Genomic DNA, 18,894 nt, shown 5'->3' on the forward strand with positions numbered 1-18,894 from the left:
GTCCCTCTATATACCAATTACAAGGACCCCCCGGGTTTCGTGCCGCTCATTCCCGTAGTCAGGTCGTTATGATAAGCGCAGCTCTGCCCGTCCCTGTTAGTCATATAGTAGTATATAGAGCCTGGCTTCGACTTTGACGGAAGGAAACATGATTCCTTATCTCTCATCTCATAACCGAAGGTCTTGGATATTATCGCTGCTTAAATCGATCTGGACTGAGCGCGAAGGCGCCTCTTCATCCTTACATAGTATGTGAGGGTTACGGGAATCATCCTTTACTACACCGGTGCCGATCTATATGCCCGCCGTGACCCCACGAAGTGCGCCCGCTTCCCAACACCGGCTACGGTGAATACATTATATCGGGCGCAAGCTGGTCGCCGTCGAAATAAAAGTTTCTCCCCAGGAGATCGTAAACGTAGTTCAGGCTCCCCTCCGATTCCTCGGTCTGATCCTGGATCAGGACCCGCACGTGGGCGGCGAAAGCGGTCCTGTCGGTCTGCTCGATCGGGTGCTCGCCATCGCGCCACGCCGCGAACATCTCGTACTCCTCGTACTCCTTGCAGTCTCTGTCGTCGCTCAGCTTGTCCTCGAAGAGGACGTTCTCCCGCAGCTGCCACCGCACCGTGCCGTCCCCCTGGCCCGTCGTCTTCCACTTCCGCAGCGCCTTACATCGGCTCCCGCCGTCGGCCATGGCGAACCGCACCGTGAAGTGGACGAGCTTGAGATCCGGGTGGTGGTGGTTCGACTTCAGGTGGTATCCTCGAGGTCGGAGCCCCGAGAGCCACCAGTGCCACGACGGCCTCGTCATCCGGCCTGCGCGCGATTAGAGCTCGTGTACGGCAACTCGCCTGGTAGCAGCTGGTGCGGAGGTTCTGATCTGTCGTGGGCAACTTAGGAAACTCACCTGGATTTGACGTCTCAGAGAAGACTGCGGTTTCTGTGAACTGCCCGAGGAATTTGTTCACAGAGAGGTTCCAATCGAGGAACCTGTGTTTGAGGTGTTTGGTCACCTCTAGCATGTTAAAACTGGCATCAGTGTTGGCATGCAGTTGTCCAATCATCCATATTAACGGCACCACGCCGAGCGCGGCGTCGTTATTGCCGCCAACGTCAGTATGTGAGCCTAGGAACCAACACTGTCTGGCGTAGGTGTCCGCGGATTCCTTGGATTCCCATATGCATGGCTCGAACTTCATCTTGGCCTCGTCAAGGGCGAGAGCCTGGAACGCGTTCTCGACGGCCTTGGGGATTTCCTTCCCCACGAAGGACAGGGGCCTTGGCCATGGCATTGGGACTGCCGAAGCGCTGACTGTATCCCAGACGGCGCAGGCCTTGATCTTAACCTGGTGTAGTAGGCCCTCGTTACGGAACCTCGTGACATATTTGTGCAGCTTGTCTCTTACTATGTTCCTTTGGTTCCGGCCTAGACGCCTGAAGTTCTGGTTCTCCCACAAGGCGAGCATACCACGGAGGTAGTACAAGTGCTGCTTCTGAAACAGGCCGACTTGGCTGATGAAGGAGGCAAGGCATTGGACGGCGAAGGCTCCTCGAGAGAATCCAACCAGGAATATCTCGTCCAGGTCGTCGCTGAAGTTGTAGTTATGCGAAATGAAGCTATAAGCATTCATAATCTTGGTCGATATGTCTGACAAGTGTTAGCCGGCGAGTACGCAGGCGCCACGCTCGAGGACGAGGTCAGCATTACCTCGCCCGGTTGCACCGTCGATGAGTTTAGCGATAGGGCTGGACGCACTGCCAACTCCGTTGTCATAGTAAACCGTTTGGAGATAGTCGTCATCGGCTACACCATTCAGGCACCGGGCAAGGGTGGCTACATTTGTCAGGGGACGATTCGCATTTACGCCATCCTGCCGCGTGCCGTCACAAAATATGAAGAGCCTCTTATGTACTTGACCATTCTGTCCAGCAGCTTTCTCGTCTAGGCGATCAGAGATGGGATCCATGGAGAAGAGAGAGAAGGAGAAAGAGAGAAAGAGAGGGAAGGGGAAGGGAGGGGAGACGGGAAAGGGGGCAACGGATTGTCAGACGGCTAGCGTGATCAACCGCTACATAGTATGAAGTCGGGGCGGTTGGGAACGAAGGAGACTTTCCTAGAGCCGAGTGTCTGACGGTGCCTGAATTATTATTATAGGATCTGTGCCAAAGGCGTAGGCAGCTTGTCCAGCTGGGCAATGGCCCAATCGGATGCCCTACGAGCCCAGTAATAAACGCCATCATCCAATGCGTGGCGGACAACAAATCCAACCGCGGAGCACACGCAGTCGCCAACCAGGGGCGCAACGTAGGTACGCACGACGGGCGCAGCAGAAGCCGGAGGCAACCTCTATCAGCACGGCTCTAGGTTGGCGTGAAGAGGATTGGAGAGGTGAGAGAGGACCGGGCCGAGGGACGCGACCCCTGCTCAGCCAAGCAGTTACGCGATAGATCACACATCAGTCGTATAGTGTAACTGCGTGGGCGCAGAGACCTGGCTGGGTAATGCCTATATAACAAGGTAGTATATACATATACATGCACACGCACACATCAGTATGTTGGTTGTACATATGCTACGAACATGCAATACCTACCTATTACTTAGACGAGGCAGATGACATTCCCACATACATATGTAGAGAAAGGAAGGGTCCCATATCATGTCGGCCTTTGGTACGCACCCTACAGCGTGTGGGGGCTACGAAACCCGTCGCGCCTAATACGCCGAGGCCATTGGCGTGTCCACGATGTCGGGGACCTGGTTTATGGAGAATCGCGACTGAGCGCGGGGATGATCTCTCCACCAAGCGTTTATTTTCATCACAGGCTCTGCCTGAAGATTCCCTGGACCATATGCGTTCGACTGCTATCGGCGCTGGTGCTGTCGAACCAAGTGTACAGCATCGAGACTCAGTAGCGGACAGTTCGCGAGCCGGAAGACCACCGCGGTTTCGATGCAGGGGCTGCTTCCCAGTGATCTGGGTAGTAGCTAGTTGCGGGAGTCTCTCTGTGGGTATGTATCCCGGCTGCCTACGTTCGCGATGTACCTATATCATCTTGCGGAGACCGAGCGCTTCCAGACCATATTAGACAGGCTGAAAACACGCAAGCCGCCGTTTCTCACCGCACGGGAACTGGTTTATATGGACCAGTGGATATAGTGTATACCTACATGTGAGCTCCTACAGAACGAAGTTGCCGAGAACTGAAACGTGCATCTTCGCCTAGAAAACGCGGCCCTCTTCAGAGTAGGCAGATAGATGTACGTGTCGAACACCAACCTGGTCAACCAGAACTCCGGGAAGAAGGCCAAAAGGATCACTAGGCAAGCCTTTGGGCCATACCAGAGAGAGAAATTATGGACAAGGCCATAGATGCTCTGATAGGGTTGCGGGGTGCTAGTTATCCCACGACATCTCATCTTCCCTCGATGCCAGACCTCGACAACGCACCCTCCCTCTCCCAACCACTGTACCCGCAGACTCACTGGGACTAGACGCGCGATCGGGGGGGTAGGAGCGCAGACGGAACTCGAAGACGCATGAATCTCCGCTCCTACGGGTCGAGGCGCCGAGGGAAAGCCCGTCAGCCAACGGCATTGAGCGTACAGCCGTCAGAGTAGAAAATGTGGTCTTTGGTGGTAGGTAGAGTAGGAGAGTAGCGCTAGGTGCGAGCTCGCGCAGAAGCTGACTGTCGTCGACGAGGTGAATCGCGGCGACGCTGACAGCGGCCCTGGTGGCGTCGGATGGCTGGGAGTAACTCGGATCGGACTCGAGGGGGCGGGATACGGGAGAGGCAGTGGTTGGTAGATTTGGGTCAGAGCTTGGAGGGCTATGGACGTGGGAGGAGGAAGATTCTACCCGATGATTCGCATTTAGGCAATGCTCCGTCGGGTAGGTGATGCTGGAGTTAATAGGTAGAACACTAAGGTAGTTGGTTCGTCAGTTTGTGTGTGTAATGTTGGATTCGGCCGACTCAATGGTGTGATTACCCCTTGCTTAAAACTGGATATGTCTTCTCGCCCGTGGCCGCGTAACGTTTCCTGCGGCAAAAACGACGGATTTTAATAAATGAACGTCCCTAACTTAGTAGCTGATTCAAAAGCTACCAGGACGTAGAGTTATGAAAATCTATGAACGCGGAGGCGACGCCGTAGAACAACTCGAAGCTCGGCCCGGCCTCCTATAACTTACTCGTTAGGTTACCACATTAAGCCCAGGAACGCAACACATATTGATATACTTCTCTTCTGGCCCAGAGCTCCAGCGAATTGTCCTTAGACCTAGGTCTACCGGAGCAAGACATGGTCCTAGATCTGGATCCTAAAGAGATGATCCCCTACGGCACCTGAAGCCGCCGCCACCGGAACCGCTAGCAAATCGTGGACAACTCCATTCCTACCCCCTAAGATAATTGCAGGTTTACATACCATTAGTTTACGAGCTGGGTTGCTCTCGAAATCGCCTGATAACACCAGCCAAATATGTAGTGGCAGACATGAACTTTTCACCGTCCACCGTCATCTTACCCCTAAAGCATGTATACACTCAGCCGCACACCTCAATCTCACGCTCGTGCTTACAGACCTCCCCTCCCCCCGGCTCTTTTCTGAGAGTCCCTGCTCGGGAAAGCAGTCGAAATCAATAGGCTCGATCATGTCGCTATTGGACTCAAATTCTCTGCTGCGGGATGTCAGCAACCTGGGATGACAAACATCGGGGTTGGGCATCACGGCGGTTCACATAAGTCATGTTCGTTTGTTTGATGAATCCCATCATGCTTATTGTCGTGAGATCTAGCCTTACCATAACAACCAAATCCGGAATGTTGACAAGCGAGGCTACGTAGCTTTACAGTGATGACCCTCGAGTTCAGACCTGCTAGAGGTAAGGGGACCTGCACACAGTCATCAAGCCTCCGATACTCTACCCATCGCCGAATAGCCGCTAAAGTCTCGTTCCCCCGCCCCTCTCACCCTGTCTTTCTCTCACCGCCGAGCTCTCGGGAACCAGAAATCCCTCTTCTCTACGGCCTGGCCGCAATCACGCCAACCCAGGGAGTAACGTCCGTTCGTCCATCCAATCTGCGAGATCTAATCCCCAAAGGGGGGGAAGAGAGAGAGAGAGGCCCCACCAGCCAGCCAGCCGGCTGGCTAGCTCGGATGAACATACAAAAAAGGGCAAGAAGACGTATATAAACTACCTCGACGAGGTGAACGAGACCCTCACCGTCGCGGCGTCTAGAGACGGTTGTACCTGCAGCGGCGGCAGGCCATGATGCGGCACTGTCGGCACTCGTAGATGAACAGCGGCATGACGTCGTTGCACTCCTCGCACTTGCGTGGCCCTCTACGGCTGGTCCAGCTCTGATGGTTGCATTCGTGGTTCACCCTGAGGTGTTCCATAAGCTCCCGGACTCGCAGCTGCCGGATGCGTTCTGCTTCTGCTTCTTCATCATCTGAATCTGAATCTGAGAATTCTAGCTGCACGGCCTGTCGCAGCGCGGCCAATTCTAGTTCGAAGTGTTGCTGTCCGGCCCGTTGCTGCTCGGCTTGCCGCCGCTCAGCCTCTCGTTGCTCAGCCGCCCGCTGCTCGGCCAGCCATTGCAGGGGCCGCGCGAAGATGCCTTGCGCGGGCTGCCGCCGCTCAGCCTCTCGTTGCTCAGCCGCCCGCTGCTCAGCCGCCCGTTGCTCGGCCGCCCGCTGCTCGGCCGCCCGTTGCTCGGCCAGCCGTTGTGCAGTTTGCTGTAGCAGCGCGACGGTGCCTTGCGCGGGCTGTGGCCGCGCAGCTGGTCGCTCTACGAGTCTCTGCTCGACCGGAGCTGCCCGGTTCTGCGCCGCTCCTCTGGCAGCTGCGTCGCGGGCGTCAATCTCGACGGCGCGCTCGTATAGGCGACGCTCTTCCCAGTGCTCGCAGCGACAAGACTTCCAGCGAGCGCCGCAGACATAGCAGAATTGAAACCCGCACCGGCAACTATCGGGGGCATGCATAGATAAGCAATCGATATGGGAAAACAGGAGCGGTTAAAAACATCTTCGAAAACTCACGTCATGTGGTAGCAGCCCATGTTCAGCTCGACCATGCCCCAGCAGTTCTGACAGCGCTGCCAGCCCTGCTGTCTGGCTAGCTGGATGACCCCCTGGAGCTGCTCGTCATTCGGGCAATCCCCGCCGTGATGGGCGTTCTTGCAGGTTATGCAAGTCTGGCGCCGGCACTCGACGCAGGTGGCCGTATCGTCGACATAGTTTGTCTGCGGGATGAAGGCGCCGCAGTTCCGGTCGTGGCAGTACGTCCGGCGGGGCGTCGAGAACTCGACAGCCTTCTTGCGGAATAGCTGGACTACGTCGTAGTCGAGGAAGAGCCGGTTCTTGTCCAAAGGGATCGTCTGCTTGCAGCAGCGCGGCGGGAAGAGGGACTCGTCGAGAGTGGCGTCGCGGAAGAGGTGGGTCAGACACTCCCGACAGTATTCGTGCTGGCACGGGGCCTTGGCCAGCTGGGCAAAGTGCTTGAGATCTCCACAGGCTGCGCACTCTCGCTTCTGCGGCTGCTTCTTCGCCGGGCGCGAGGCCGCCCACCGGGAGCTTTCCGGCTGGCTATTCACAAGCGTCTCGTCGTCACTAATGTTTACGTTGTCTTCGGTGATGGTATCTATGCCGGTGACGTAGAGGTACTGGAGCTTCTCGAGGTACTCCGGGTCGTCGGAGGGGGCGCCAGGGCCGGCCTCCGACGCCGTCACCCCGTCTTGGCCGGTGCTTAGAGCCAGGGACATGTTGCGGTCGCGTCTCGCCCGACGCTCTTCCTCTTCCGATTGGAAGAGCGCGTCGCCGTCGAGCTGGACCGCCCGCTGGATGCTCAGCGCCATCTTCTGGTCAGCGAGGAAGGCCTCGGTGGTGAGCAGATCTGTCAGGAAGACGTTGAGGGCCACCTGGGCGTCGGTCTGGGTGCCCTCGGGATTCTTGCCCTTGCCCCTAGCGACGGCGGCGGCTTGCTCCGCATCCTCCCGCAGCAGCTGCAGGATGAGGGCGGTGTCCGGGTCCATGTGTGGAGGTGACGGGTGCGACGGGGGAAAATCCACGACTGACGCCGTCCCGGTGTGCTTGTTTCTTAGGTACGTGTGTGTCGGCTGAATGGGTTTTGGGGTCGGGGTGCCCTCTACGGATCCGTGAGCGTCGAAGAGGGATCTGGTGAGAAAAAAGCTAGCGAGGTGAGGGAGGAAGAGGAGGAGGACGGAGGTACATTCTCTTGTACTTCCCCCGTTTGTTGCTCGGAACCATCCAGGCTTCTCCACTAATAACCGCCCAACGCCACGTACCTACGTCCACTCGTGTAAATCCATGCAGAGACAAGTCTGCCGATGCCACCAGCTTTGCAGCATTACATAACCCAGATCTGACATCTGAAGCTCGAGTTGGCCGCCCGTCGAGGGCGGAGGAGAGGCACTGCGCTGTTAGTATCTACGGCCATTTCGGCTGGTGGGGCTATCGGTGGCTAGAGAGGGGAGCTGTGGGTGGGTGGCTGGAGATCCTGGGGCTTTCCGGTGCCGCACAACATTAACGCTGATGATGTTAAATAAAAAAAATTGCACAAATCTTGTGCTATCCGAGCTGTGTGATGTCCGTTACCTGCATATAGATGCTTAAGAGATGCGCTGTGAAGCCTTCGGAGCCACTGTCGACAGCAAGATACATACCTACATACCTCTAACTTCCTAGGTAGATGTGTGCATCCTCAGGCATCCAGAATGGAGGCCTGTGATTGGTGGAATTGGAGAAAAACACGCAACAGCTAACTGTTCGTAAAACGCTGTATTTAAGCCCTTTTAGCAGTTTAGTTTTTACACCTTCAATTGATCAACTAGGTTTACCTTTCAACTCGTCTAAGGCAGCGAGGCCACGAGAGGAACCGCCACCAAAACGCACAGATGCACAGAACTTGCTCTGCTCTCTCTACAGGCATAGCGTATGCTCAAATGCCTGCGTCGATGCATGTATCGAGGCTGCTTATCGCCTAGTGTGGACGCGAGGAAGCTTAAGCGGCTTGGCGACAGGCGTTTCAGCCTTGCAGGCGAACCCCCCCTCTAAAAAGGGGCCAATAGGCGCGGACGCGGCTAATCCCGAACTTATCCTCGTTGTCCTCACCTTCTCTTCCACTCGCTCGCTCTCTTACTCCCACTCCCGACGCGTGCGAGTATTGCTAACCCGCGTCTGCTATTTTACCTTCCCATCCTCAGTCCTCTTAAGTCGGCGGATAATGGCCTCGCTGGCCCGAGGTAGCCAGCGGATCAGCCAATTGTAAAGCGCCGCCGCTTACAGCTTACCTACCTGCCTTCGATCTCTACCTAATGGCGGGACGCGTCATTCCGACCCTCCTCCTGGCCCTGCATCTCCTACTCATCTCGCCCGCCACCGTCCTCGCGTACACGGCGCTGTCGGACCACTTCCTGAAGCTGGTGCCGTCGGGCGGCGACGACCTCGACATCACCAACGGGAAGCTCCTGGCTCCCATCCTGATCCCTCGCGTCCCCGGCACGCCGGGCCAGGCCAAGGCGCAGGAACACTTCGTCAACTTCTTCGCCAAGGAGCTGCCGAAATGGAGCATCAGCTGGTACAACTCGACGTCGACGACGCCCGTCTCCGGCGGTAAGCAGGTGCCCTTCGCCAACCTCGTGTTCAAGCGGGAGCCGCCCTGGGTGCGCGAGGGACAGTCGAACCTGCTCACGCTCGTCGCCCACTACGACAGCAAGCTCACGCCCGACGGCTTCATCGGCGCCATCGACAGCGCCGCGCCCTGCGCCATCTTGATGCACGTCGCGCGAACCCTCGACCCGTTCATCACGCAGATGCACGACGAGATGGCGGCCCTCGGCGAGGGCGGCACCGTCGAGATGGACATGGGCGTGCAGATCCTCCTGCTCGACGGCGAGGAGGCGTTTCTGAAATGGTCGGCTACGGACTCGCTCTACGGATCGAGGTAGGCTTGCTTCTCCCTAACCTTACTTTATTTATCTCCGTGGTGGGGCACCGACTAATGCCACCGGCGTCCAGATCCTTGGCGGAGCAGTGGGAGCAGTCGATCCACCCGGCCATGTCGGCGTACCGCAATCCGCTGAGCCAGATCAGCTTGTTCGTGCTGCTGGACCTGCTCGGGTCGGCCGAGCCCAAGATAGCGTCCTCGTACCAGATGACGCACTGGGCGTACCGGGGCATGGCGACGGTCGAGGACCGGATGCGCAGGCTCGGCCTTCTCGAGTCGCGGCCGTCGCAGCCTTTCCTGCCCGAGGCGGCCAGGACGGCGTTCGGCGGGATCGGCTTCATCGAGGACGACCACCTGCCGTTCATGGCTCGCGGGATCCCGATCCTGCATATCATCCCGGCACGCTTCCCGCCGGTGTGGCACACGATCGACGACGACGGCGCTCACCTCGACATGCCGACGGTGCGGGACTGGTCCAAGATTGTGACGGCTTTCGCGCTCGAGTGGCTCGACATGATGGAGGTGGAACCCAAGGAGGGCGGCGAGGCGGCACGGTCTGGCCCTGCCGGCGGACGATGACGACCCTGAGCGTCCTAATACACGGTGCGATATGCGGGGGGACGGGGTTCTCGTACGTCGTATGCGCGGATTACGCGGTCTGGGAGCGAGCCGTGTGTGCCCGCGGCGTTTCTGGCGCGCGCATCGTATTGTTGGTCACGAATGCAGAGAGCGCGTACCCTAGAAGAATGGATGTAACCTAACCAACTTGGTTGTATGGTGCGGCCGGGGAGGCGACGTATATTCCCCTCCCCGCCTGCTTGGTCTGTCTCGGTGAGGCCCCGTGTCGACCTAGCAAAGCGTACAATAGACAGTCCCCAGTTGGGTATCAACCTCAACCTCGCACGCACACCGTGATTCGCGTGTCTTGTCTAGCGTACCGATCCGGACCTCCTGATTAAGGTTCCACCTGTCCGTTCACGTCTGTGTATTCGTACGTAGGTACGCACATACGTACTAGGTATGCATAAAGCGAATGGGCGCATCCGGTTCGTCTCGGCGGCGGGACATCACCAGCAACCTGGCAGCTAGTAGGGCGCGATGCTGATCTCCGACTATCTTAGCAGGTGCCTTAGATAGTTATTGTGTGCATGGCGGGGGAAGAGACGTACATATGCATGCATGCGTGCACAAAGGTGGGAATCGGAGGGGCGGCCTACTACCATTCCTAGATGGAGGAGGCTGTCGGCGACGAGGCGAAATATATTTTACCTCTACTCCCCTCGTGCCGCGGTACTATACCTAAGGTAGCACTCCCATAGGAGTACCAAGACGCTGCCAATGAATTACTTACATAACAGATATGCATGGGCTGTGCAGCAGTATTACCTAGGTACCTCTTGATGGTCTCCTTGACAGCTCGACGGCTCCACCGCGTACGTCATCTTCAGCGCAGAGGAAACGGGGCGAGCGCGCATATGGTGTTGTTGGCTGTGCCTCGATGCGGCAATGCTGCAGATGCGCTACTACGGAGCATTCGTAAGCTGAGCTTCGGCTGCAGAAGGACGTAACCTGACGGCATAGGTATGTGCCTGGTGCCTATACCTGCCTACTAAGGTAGGTAATATCGCATCCTCTACGAGTACGCGGGAGGTAGAGCGCGCACGCTGCTGGATTGGTGTGATGCTGAGGGGATAGACAAGGGGGGCGGCTTGGGACTTTGCCTGCCGCGCGTCACCGTCACCGTCACCGAGGACTACCGCGGAGGGACGGCGCCCCCCAGGAAAAGCAGAAGAAAGGAAAAGAAGAATGACAACTTGCGGGGGAGTTCGTGTGGACGAGTCGCCTTCTGGCACTATGCATGTTGTTACAGATGGCACATAAGCACGGACTGCGTTAGGTAGGTAGAGGTAGGGAGAGATTGAGGAGTACCTAAGAGGTATACGATGAATGCGGAAGCTAGGTAGGTACCTAGAGAGGACCGACCGTGTACGGATACATACGGACTGTGCGTAATTCCGTTTCTGCAAGTGGCGTAACCACGTCTGTTCGCGCAAATATCGACGATCCAATTTGGGATCGGGTACACAGCTCATCTTACTCTTCGGGCAGACCCCCTTTCTGACCTTACCTGCTTCTATACAGGTGTGAATAGGGGTCATTGTCAGCTTCTCCTAGGTGCTTAACTACCTAACCTAACTTGTAGACGCGGGACCTAAGGCTCTTCAGATAGGAATCTGCCGAGGCACACACAGGTGCATACATGCGTAGGACGTACCTCCTAATTCCTTCTCCCATCCCGCCGGTACTACTGCTGCTACCCAAGGTGTGCTTGTACGCGCACCGAGAGGCGCGCGGCCTGCTTATTTCGCTTCGCTGCCCGTCGCTCTCTGTTCGGCTAGGTGCCTCTCTCTCTCTCTCTCTCTCGGCTTCTTCATCGCGGGCAGCAGACCGCTGGCTCTGCTATAGACATAGGACCTGTACATTGGGTACATGTCCACACATACGGTAGGTACATGTAGGTACCCTAGGGCACCTGCGCGTAACTGGGCACCTGAAGCATGCCATTTGAAACTTTGGACGTCGCCTGTCCTCGATGTCATTATATGTACCCCGAGCGCTGGATTCGCCATTGGTACCTCGGAAAGTCGGCCATCTAGGTACCTCCTCACCCAAGGTAAGGCAGACGGTACGAAAAAAAGGTACGGGGGAGAGGCACGAGATAGAGGCACGAGGTAGGGGTACCTCTTCCCGAGGCTGCTGGGCCCATAAATGACCATAGGTGACCCGTTAGTGAGGTCAACGTGTACATACGTGTACCCTCCAGGCCAAACCGACCTAGCCAACCAGCCCGGCGCCCAGCCCAGCCCGTCCCTGGCTTGCAGAGGACGTGGACTTCTCCCCCCCCCTCCCAGACCAACTTTCTGCTCAGTTCATCACTCGATCAATCAAAGCCATCCGTCCAACTGATTCTCCCTCCGTCCATCTTAACCCATCTGCTCCGTGCTGCTGCCGCTGCCGCTATTCACTCTCATTCATTCCTGCGATCAAACCGCTAGCCAGCCAGCCGTCCAGGCGGCCAACGAGACCGACTGCCGCCAGCCACCTTCTTCAGCTTTCCCTCCCCCCCGGTCTCCCTCGCCCCGTAAATCCCCTTTATCGCCATCGTCGTCACCCTCCTATCCACGCTGCTAGGCCAGTTAGTGCATCCGCCACGCCGTCCCGGCAGGTAGTGGGAGGCCTTGCTGGCTCGTCTTGTCGCCTCCATTTCTCAGTGGCAGGTGAAGACTCGCACGTCGGCGTTGGCTCCGATTCCCTGCGTAGCTTGAGACGAGTCCCGCGCGAGCGCCGCCCGTTTCGTCGCCCGCCACCGTAGCTCGGTGGGCCTCAGGTGCTGAGAGATAATCCACCGGTTGGATTGCGCCTCGAGCGATTGCGCCGACTCCAATACCGACCCCCCGACGTCACCACCACCCGGCAACCCGTCCAGCCATATCGTACCATCCGTCTCATCACCCAACGCCTGCTCTTCTTCGGTTTCCGTCACTCTCACTTTTGTCATCGTCGCGTCTGTCTAGCTTGCCCGTCTCGTCCGCACAAATACCGCCAAGATGTCGAAGGTTATGAGGAGTGTCAAAAATGTCACCAAGGGCTACTCGAGCGTCCAGGTCAAAGTGCGCGAAGGTACGTGCTGCACATCCCCTATTCGCCCGCTGCAACCCGTCACCTGCTTGGCCTGCGCGTCGCTGCGTCCCCAATGCTGACTCCGTTTCTGTAGCGACGAGTAACGACCCGTGGGGCCCGACCGGGAGCCAGATGACCGAGATCGCGCAATTAAGCTTCAATTCGTATGGCCCCCGATGAGAACGGCTCAAGTCCCTGACAGCTCGAGTCTAACATATTTCCTAGGTCCACCGAGTTCTACGACATTGTTGATATGCTCGACAAGCGTCTCAACGACAAGGGTAAGAACTGGCGACACGTCCTCAAAGCCCTCAAAGTTCTAGATTACTGTCTGCACGAGGGCTCCGAGTTGGTCGTTACCTGGGCGCGAAAGAACATCTACATCATCAAGACCCTGCGGGAATTTGTTTATGTCGACGAGGAGGGCCGCGACGTCGGACAAAATGGTTTGTGATATCGATCCGACCTGAGATTGCGCTATTGCTCACGAGGATACAGTCCGGGTGGCCGCGAAGGAGTTGACGGCTCTGCTCTTGGACGAGGAACGATTGCGCGCCGAACGCGCCGGTCGGGCAGCATGGAAGTCTCGGGTGACCGGCATCGATGAGTATCCCGATGGTCCGACCGCCGCGGCGCAGCACGGGCGCCACAGACCCAGGCAATACAGCGACGACGAGGAAGATGCCGAATACAAGCTGGCCTTGGAGGCTAGCAAATACCAGGAAGAGGAGGACCGGAGGAAGCGCGAGAGCCGTCAAGGGGTGGAGGAGGAGGACGACGACCTAGCCAAAGCTATCAAGCTCAGCAAGGAGGAGGACGAACGGCGAAAGCGGGAATTGGAAGAGAGCAATGCCAAGTCGCTATTCGATGACAGCCCGGCGCAACCCAACACGCACCCGACCGGCCTCAACATGGGTTACCAACAGGGAAGCAATGTCGACTGGCTCGGCAACCCCATCGACCAGAGCCAGATGACGCAGCCGCAACCGACCGGATACGTTAACAACACATACACCGGATATCCTGCCAATGGCTACACGAACGGCTACAACAACGGCTTCAACCCTCAGCAGACAGGCATGTACGACCCCTACGGGCAACAGCCGAACCACCTCCAACCGCAGCTGCAACCGTTCCAGATGCAGCCTACCGGATATAACCCCTACGCCGGCCAGCCCCAATTCCAGCACCCCCAGCCTACCGCCTCCCCAGAACCGACTCTCCAGCCCGGTAGCAACAATCCGTGGGCATCTAATAATCAGGCTCAGTCAGCGCTTAGGCCCATGCCGACTGGCTCGAATAACCCCTTCGCTACTAATAACAACAATAACAACTTCACACGGCCGCAGACAGCCAAGGCCTCATTAATTCCCAGCCTTAGCAGCCTACAAAGCCTTCCCGAGCAGAAGTCGCTTCAGGCGTTCTCTCCCCAACCCCAACCCCAACCCCAACTACAGCTCCAACCTTCTTTCAACCCGAACCAGCAGCCCCCCCGACAACTTAGCGAGCACGAGCAGAAGCTTAACGCGCTTCTCGCTAGCGGCGACGGCATGGACACCTTCGGAAACACGGGCGAGCTACGTATCCCCGCTCAGCACACGGCGCCGGGTACTTTCGTCAACTCGGCAGGTGCCGGTGCGCACAAACTCACGGCCGATGCGACGGGCAACAACCCGTTCCTCCGCCAGCAGTTTACCGGAATGCCGACGGTGTCGTACGGCGCGCCGCAGATGCCGGCCGCCACCGGGCCCGTCGGTTTTGGCGGGTACGGAGGGGGGAGCAACCCGTTCGCGACGCGGTCACCTCAGCAGCCGAACAACGGTCAGGGGCAAGATCTCATCCAGTTCTAGACCATGTTTGTTTTATAGTTTTACTTTTCGCTTTCTATCGTTAAATTGGGGGACATTACAAAGATGGGCAAAAAGGCGGGAGGAGTGGGGGGGTGGAATTGCGAGGTAAGAGAATGGTAAGGAAGGGTTAGAAGGGTCCGAGAAGGGCGAGGAACGAAGAAAGGAGAAGGGAGGACAGACGACAAAGGGGAAGAGGAAGGACGGGGGCCGCCCCGACCTGGGCGCCCACGATGCCCCCCCTGTTTTACTACCCACCTAGGGGAATTAAACTGAACCTTTTTACCTACCTCCTAACCAACCCTTTACCGTACCTACATACCTGCTACACAAAGAACTGCTGTTGCCTTCTGCTACCGCTACCGCTGTTGCTACTACTACTACTCCTACTCTTACTTACTCTTATATCTACCATTATTACTAGTGCTTAATCACGCGTTTAGCTTTTTTCATGTTAAAAAATTTTTAAGTCTTCTGTTCTGCACCCGCGCGCAACGGGGTCGCATGGCGATTTCATCTCCTGCTCCTTTTCCTTGCTTCGTTTTATTATTATGAAATTTTTTTTGTTATGAAACCCTCCTTTTCTCCTTATTCTCTCGCGCACGACTGAGTCTGCGCCGCGCGATACCACCCCCTTTCCTCCACCCGTCCCCGAGTGCTACAGGAATAGTCTCGGACTGCCTCTGTCATGTTTATACACGTATACACAACTCGCGACGCGGTAACGCAGAGAACCGGATGTCTGCTTGTTGCTAGTCGCTATACACGAGAAAAGAAAAAAAAAAACTCTCCTGGGGGGAGGGGGGCGCTGGTTACGCATTTCACTCGTATATGGATGATGTATTGACGGGCTTGATTCCCGCGCGATGGGAGCCTCGCCACCCCGTGACGCCCCCCCACCCCGGACGGCGAGGGGGCGGTCGGTCGCGCGCAGAAAAAGGGGGGGGGTATATAATTACACAACGCCAACGCCGAATGCCAGCCCCTATTCAAAGTACACGTTTATTCCGCCGCCCGCCGCCCGCCGTGCTCCGCTGCCGCGTGCGCCCCTGGTTCTTACCGCCGACCGAGAGAGAGAGAGGGAGAGAGACGTGCGTCAGTGAGTCCGTAGGTTGTGTATACGTGAGTAAGTGAATATGCATGCGCAGCAGGGGGAAGACACCGGACGAACGCGGCGGTTGTTGTGCATGGAGCCGCGCCGCGTTGGCCGGGCGGAGAGGTAGGGAGAGGGGGAAACAAATGAGGGAGGGGGGCGGAGCGGAGGTGCCCGGAGCCGGAATGCGTGTGGAGCGCATGCATATGCGGTGGTATAGGGGTGAGGGATGAAGATATATAGGTAGGTAGGTGTTGGGTATCTCTTGCGGGAACTGCTGGTTCTCTCTCGGACCACTGGTTTTAGTGCTCCCCCTCTTCTTTCTCTCTTCCTTCGCTCATGTATTTGGTTCGCCCCGTGCGGCCTCCTGGTTTTTCCCTTCTTCTACTCGCGCGGTGGCAACACATCGAACCCCCGCTCGCGTCGTCTCGGTTCGACGGACTAGCTTCGCGCAGCATCCCCCTCAAGCCGCTGCTCTTCTCCCTCCTCGCGCTCTTGTTATTGCTGCCGCATACCCTCCCGGATCAGCGTGCACGCGCTCTCCCCTCTCGGCTTGCCGCTTGGTTTGCCCCCCCCTCGGTGTTCCTATGCGATGGGGTGGTATTAATCGCAGAGGGACGTATGCGAGGAACCTTGCTGTCCGAGTCTATTCCGGGGGGGGGATAGATGCGCCGTATTTCTAATCCCCTTAGCCGGGGAGGTCCGTAGTTTGTAAACACACTTTCATTTCCGTGCCGCTTTCTCTTATTAGCCCCCCCTTTGTCTCCCTCTCCCACCCTTGCGCATCCGCATCGTTCTCTTTTTGGCTGTTCCCGATTAGGGTCACCGATCGAAGATGCCCAGGAACTCCTCGCGACTTACGCCGCCCTTGGCCTCGACGTCGAACTGCTCGATCATGCTGTGGAGCTCGTTGTCGGGGACGTCCTCGCCGAGCTCCTTGACGACGGAGCGCAGGTCGTCGACCGTGATGAAGCCCTTCTCGCCCCGGTCGAAAAGAGCGAACGTCTTAAGCAGCTCTTCTCGCGGGTCGCGCGCGGCCACGTACCGCGCGGCCACGGTCTGGAAGCCCTCGCGCGACATCCGCAGGTCGACCACGCCCGGCGCGGCGCTCGGCGGCGGCTGATTCGGCATCGGGGGCAGGGGCGTCCAGCCGGCTCGCGGCCGCGCCGTCGTCTTGAAGGCGGCGATGAGATCCGAGCGCGACAGGTTCGAGAAGCCGAGCGCCTGCAGCGCGTATCTGAATTCGCTGAAGTCGAGCTGCTCGTCCTTGTTCATGTCGAAGAGGTGGAACTAAGAATTTTCTCGCCCATTCGAGTTAGCTGGTGCCTCTACCTCGCCCGTCCCTCGCAAGTGGAAAGGGGAGGGGAGGGGGGGGGGGGGACGAAGGGAATTGGGGGGGCATTGCCCCGTCCTGTCCTGTCCTATCTGTATGCGTGTGTAGACAGCGGTAGGTAGGTGGGCAGGTGTGACGGAGAGGAACATGCCACTCACACAATCGTTGATCTCGTTCCGGTGTTCTTCGCTGATCTGGTCCCAGGGCTCCGCGTGCTCGGCGTTTCGTATCGGTTGCGCGTACCGCTGGCCCGGCCTCGATCCGGAGCGCGCCGAGGCGCCGTGCATGCTAGGCCCCGGGAAGTCGTTCATGCTATTGCTTGCGTAGTTGTTCATGCCTCCCTCCGTCTGCTTATATACGCCTGCCGCGTGTGCTCGCCTCGGAGCACGGTCTATCTCGCACGCGCAATGGGGTTAAGAGCGCGGTACAGCGGGTAGTCTTAGGGGCTGTGTATGCTGTCGGTCTGTCTGTCTAGCTGGATATCGAGGCGGGGATTCCGATACTGACGGTGGCGGCTGGAGTTGAGTCGCGCAGGTGGATAGCGCAGGCGCAGGCGCAGGCGCAGACGCGGTATGTGAAGGAGGGAAGAAAAGGGTGAAGCGGGCGTCGTTCGGGGGGATCGGGCAGGGTTCGGATGGCATATAATCAGTCGAGTATTGCTGCTGCACCAACAAATGAAATATCCAAGCGGCGGCGAGAAGAGACGGAGCAAGTAAACAAGAGGTAGGCAAATTGTATTCTGGCCTTGGGAGACTTTTCCTGGTTTGCGCCCTTTTCTCCTCTGCCGGTCTCACTATGTACGGGTATTGGAGGTATTGAATGGCAGGCAGTGAACGCGACGGAGTGCCAGGCGAGGTGAGCTGGCGGGAATGGAATGGATCCTGACCGCCTACCAGGTTGCCTGGGGAACTCGCGCTGATTGGCTAATGGCAGATTCTAGCTGTCACGTCCGCCTGGTTGGATCCCGCCCGTCCGCCTGAGGTTGTGTACCTCTCCGTACCGTATGGCAGGCCCATACGTACATCAGGTACGTGAGAAGGTACAAAGGCGCGCCGTACAGAACGAATAACTACCTAAACATAAATAACATGAACACACCAGCGGAAGCGTATATGTACCTAATGCATCCATGCATATATAGGTGCATTAGGAGGTATAGGTACCCAGTGGTTGAATTCTACCTTCTGTAAGCATGGATATGTGTGTACCTAGTATTAGCACCATTCAGAGGCCGAATATGTAGGTAAGCATACATATGTATATAGGCCAGTCCTCGAAAGCATCTTTCACCTGTCGACATGTGGTGGATGTTTTCTTGCCCACCACGTTTCCGTTTCTCGGTGGCGGCAGACGGCGAGCTCTTCTTCTCTGCATGTGCGTCAGGGACGGGGGATCTCGATGGTGGAATGAATGGAGGCCTACATCTGGTAGGCTGAAATAAGGTATATATCCTCGACGCCTCTTCCTCCCCCTAGCCGGCAAACCCTCGTACAGGTTTGCTTCAACCACACCTACGTGTGTTTGTCTATTTCTAGAAACATACTCATCCAGAAAACCCTAACAGGTACAACCCACAGCAGTTCGCATGAGAACAAGGTTGTGTGAGAATTCCACCTGTGTATGTGTGGTAGGAGTTGTGGTGGAAATATCGCAATATCGAAGGCCGTATATTCTTGGCAGAGATCTACAGGCACATTAGGTACTTATGTTAGGTACTTACCTCCATCGCCAATGTGTGTGACGCCCGTAGGTACCTGCTCCTACACGGAGTCAGACAAATTCGACGGTGGCCTGCAGAGCAAGTGACCAACTTTTCTTAGTCACCAGATGACCACCTGACGCTGGGGTTTAGCCTGGTGTGACACGACTTCCTAGGCTGCTACGCAGAGTGGAAGTGTGGCGCCCGTTAAACGGATATATCCCGCTAGAAGGATATCTCGTTGCGAAGGCAGTCAACCCGAGACCCCA

The 18,894-nt window shown here is 57.2% G+C and overlaps 7 protein-coding genes across 7 annotated transcripts; 3 read left to right on the forward strand and 4 right to left on the reverse strand.

The window, feature by feature from the left end:
• Positions 1 to 63: 63 nt before the first annotated feature.
• GGS23DRAFT_383539 (uncharacterized protein) lies at positions 64 to 2,087 on the reverse strand. The gene is made up of 3 exons (XM_051513453.1): positions 1,709 to 2,087; positions 908 to 1,648; positions 64 to 816 (listed from the first exon to the last, which is right to left on the reverse strand). The coding sequence occupies exons 1-3, from the start codon at positions 1,965 to 1,967 to the stop codon at positions 344 to 346; spliced, it is 1,473 nt and encodes a 490-aa protein (XP_051375062.1). The 5' UTR covers positions 1,968 to 2,087; the 3' UTR covers positions 64 to 343.
• A 455-nt stretch (positions 2,088 to 2,542) lies between these two features.
• On the reverse strand, positions 2,543 to 3,993 carry GGS23DRAFT_556733 (uncharacterized protein; the record flags this gene model as incomplete). Its single annotated transcript, XM_051515665.1, has 3 exons — positions 3,705 to 3,993; positions 3,229 to 3,640; positions 2,543 to 3,013 (listed from the first exon to the last, which is right to left on the reverse strand). Coding segments are annotated over exons 2-3 (605 nt in total), but the record flags the coding sequence as incomplete, so codon positions are not given.
• Positions 3,994 to 5,977: 1,984 nt separating this feature from the next.
• GGS23DRAFT_383649 (uncharacterized protein) lies at positions 5,978 to 7,661 on the reverse strand. The gene has a single exon (XM_051513454.1). It carries the CDS (start codon positions 7,036 to 7,038, stop codon positions 6,043 to 6,045), a length of 996 nt encoding a protein of 331 aa, XP_051375064.1. The 5' UTR covers positions 7,039 to 7,661; the 3' UTR covers positions 5,978 to 6,042.
• Positions 7,662 to 8,340: 679 nt separating this feature from the next.
• GGS23DRAFT_594480 (glutaminyl-peptide cyclotransferase) lies at positions 8,341 to 9,551 on the forward strand (the record flags this gene model as incomplete). The annotated part of the gene is made up of 2 exons (XM_051518171.1): positions 8,341 to 8,969; positions 9,044 to 9,551. 2 exons carry the CDS (start codon positions 8,341 to 8,343, stop codon positions 9,549 to 9,551), a joined length of 1,137 nt encoding a protein of 378 aa, XP_051375065.1.
• A 1,649-nt stretch (positions 9,552 to 11,200) lies between these two features.
• On the forward strand, positions 11,201 to 11,516 carry GGS23DRAFT_383694 (uncharacterized protein). The gene has a single exon (XM_051513455.1). It carries the CDS (start codon positions 11,233 to 11,235, stop codon positions 11,479 to 11,481), a length of 249 nt encoding a protein of 82 aa, XP_051375066.1. The 5' UTR covers positions 11,201 to 11,232; the 3' UTR covers positions 11,482 to 11,516.
• A 947-nt stretch (positions 11,517 to 12,463) lies between these two features.
• GGS23DRAFT_383698 (ENTH-domain-containing protein) lies at positions 12,464 to 14,618 on the forward strand. The gene is made up of 4 exons (XM_051513456.1): positions 12,464 to 12,653; positions 12,748 to 12,817; positions 12,879 to 13,099; positions 13,152 to 14,618. Exons 1-4 carry the CDS (start codon positions 12,581 to 12,583, stop codon positions 14,501 to 14,503), a joined length of 1,716 nt encoding a protein of 571 aa, XP_051375067.1. The 5' UTR covers positions 12,464 to 12,580; the 3' UTR covers positions 14,504 to 14,618.
• A 1,719-nt stretch (positions 14,619 to 16,337) lies between these two features.
• Positions 16,338 to 17,842, reverse strand: GGS23DRAFT_383713 (uncharacterized protein). The gene is made up of 2 exons (XM_051513457.1): positions 17,085 to 17,842; positions 16,338 to 16,883 (listed from the first exon to the last, which is right to left on the reverse strand). Exons 1-2 carry the CDS (start codon positions 17,259 to 17,261, stop codon positions 16,416 to 16,418), a joined length of 645 nt encoding a protein of 214 aa, XP_051375068.1. The 5' UTR covers positions 17,262 to 17,842; the 3' UTR covers positions 16,338 to 16,415.
• Positions 17,843 to 18,894: the final 1,052 nt, after the last annotated feature.

Source organism: Durotheca rogersii, assembly GCF_024521655.1.
Source record: "Durotheca rogersii strain YMJ 92031201 chromosome Unknown GGS23scaffold_4, whole genome shotgun sequence".
Classification (NCBI taxonomy): domain Eukaryota; kingdom Fungi; phylum Ascomycota; class Sordariomycetes; order Xylariales; family Xylariaceae; genus Durotheca; species Durotheca rogersii.

Bases quoted from the DNA above. Each gene is read 5' to 3' on its own strand.
- GGS23DRAFT_383694 (XM_051513455.1), top strand. From the start codon at position 11,233: ATGCGTAGGACGTACCTCCTAATTCCTTCTCCCATCCCGCCGGTACTA.
- GGS23DRAFT_383539 (XM_051513453.1), bottom strand. From the start codon at position 1,967: ATGGATCCCATCTCTGATCGCCTAGACGAGAAAGCTGCTGGACAGAAT. The intron at 1,649-1,708 runs GTAATGCTGACC...AACACTTGTCAG, and splicing joins CGACGGTGCAACCGGGCGAG to ACATATCGACCAAGATTATG. The intron at 817-907 runs GTGAGTTTCCTA...AATCGCGCGCAG, and splicing joins CTCTGAGACGTCAAATCCAG to GCCGGATGACGAGGCCGTCG.
- GGS23DRAFT_383698 (XM_051513456.1), top strand. From the start codon at position 12,581: ATGTCGAAGGTTATGAGGAGTGTCAAAAATGTCACCAAGGGCTACTCG. The intron at 12,818-12,878 runs GTATGGCCCCCG...CATATTTCCTAG, and splicing joins GCGCAATTAAGCTTCAATTC to GTCCACCGAGTTCTACGACA. The intron at 13,100-13,151 runs GTTTGTGATATC...ACGAGGATACAG, and splicing joins CCGCGACGTCGGACAAAATG to TCCGGGTGGCCGCGAAGGAG.
- GGS23DRAFT_383713 (XM_051513457.1), bottom strand. From the start codon at position 17,261: ATGAACAACTACGCAAGCAATAGCATGAACGACTTCCCGGGGCCTAGC. The intron at 16,884-17,084 runs GTGAGTGGCATG...GAAAATTCTTAG, and splicing joins GGAACGAGATCAACGATTGT to TTCCACCTCTTCGACATGAA.
- GGS23DRAFT_383649 (XM_051513454.1), bottom strand. From the start codon at position 7,038: ATGGACCCGGACACCGCCCTCATCCTGCAGCTGCTGCGGGAGGATGCG.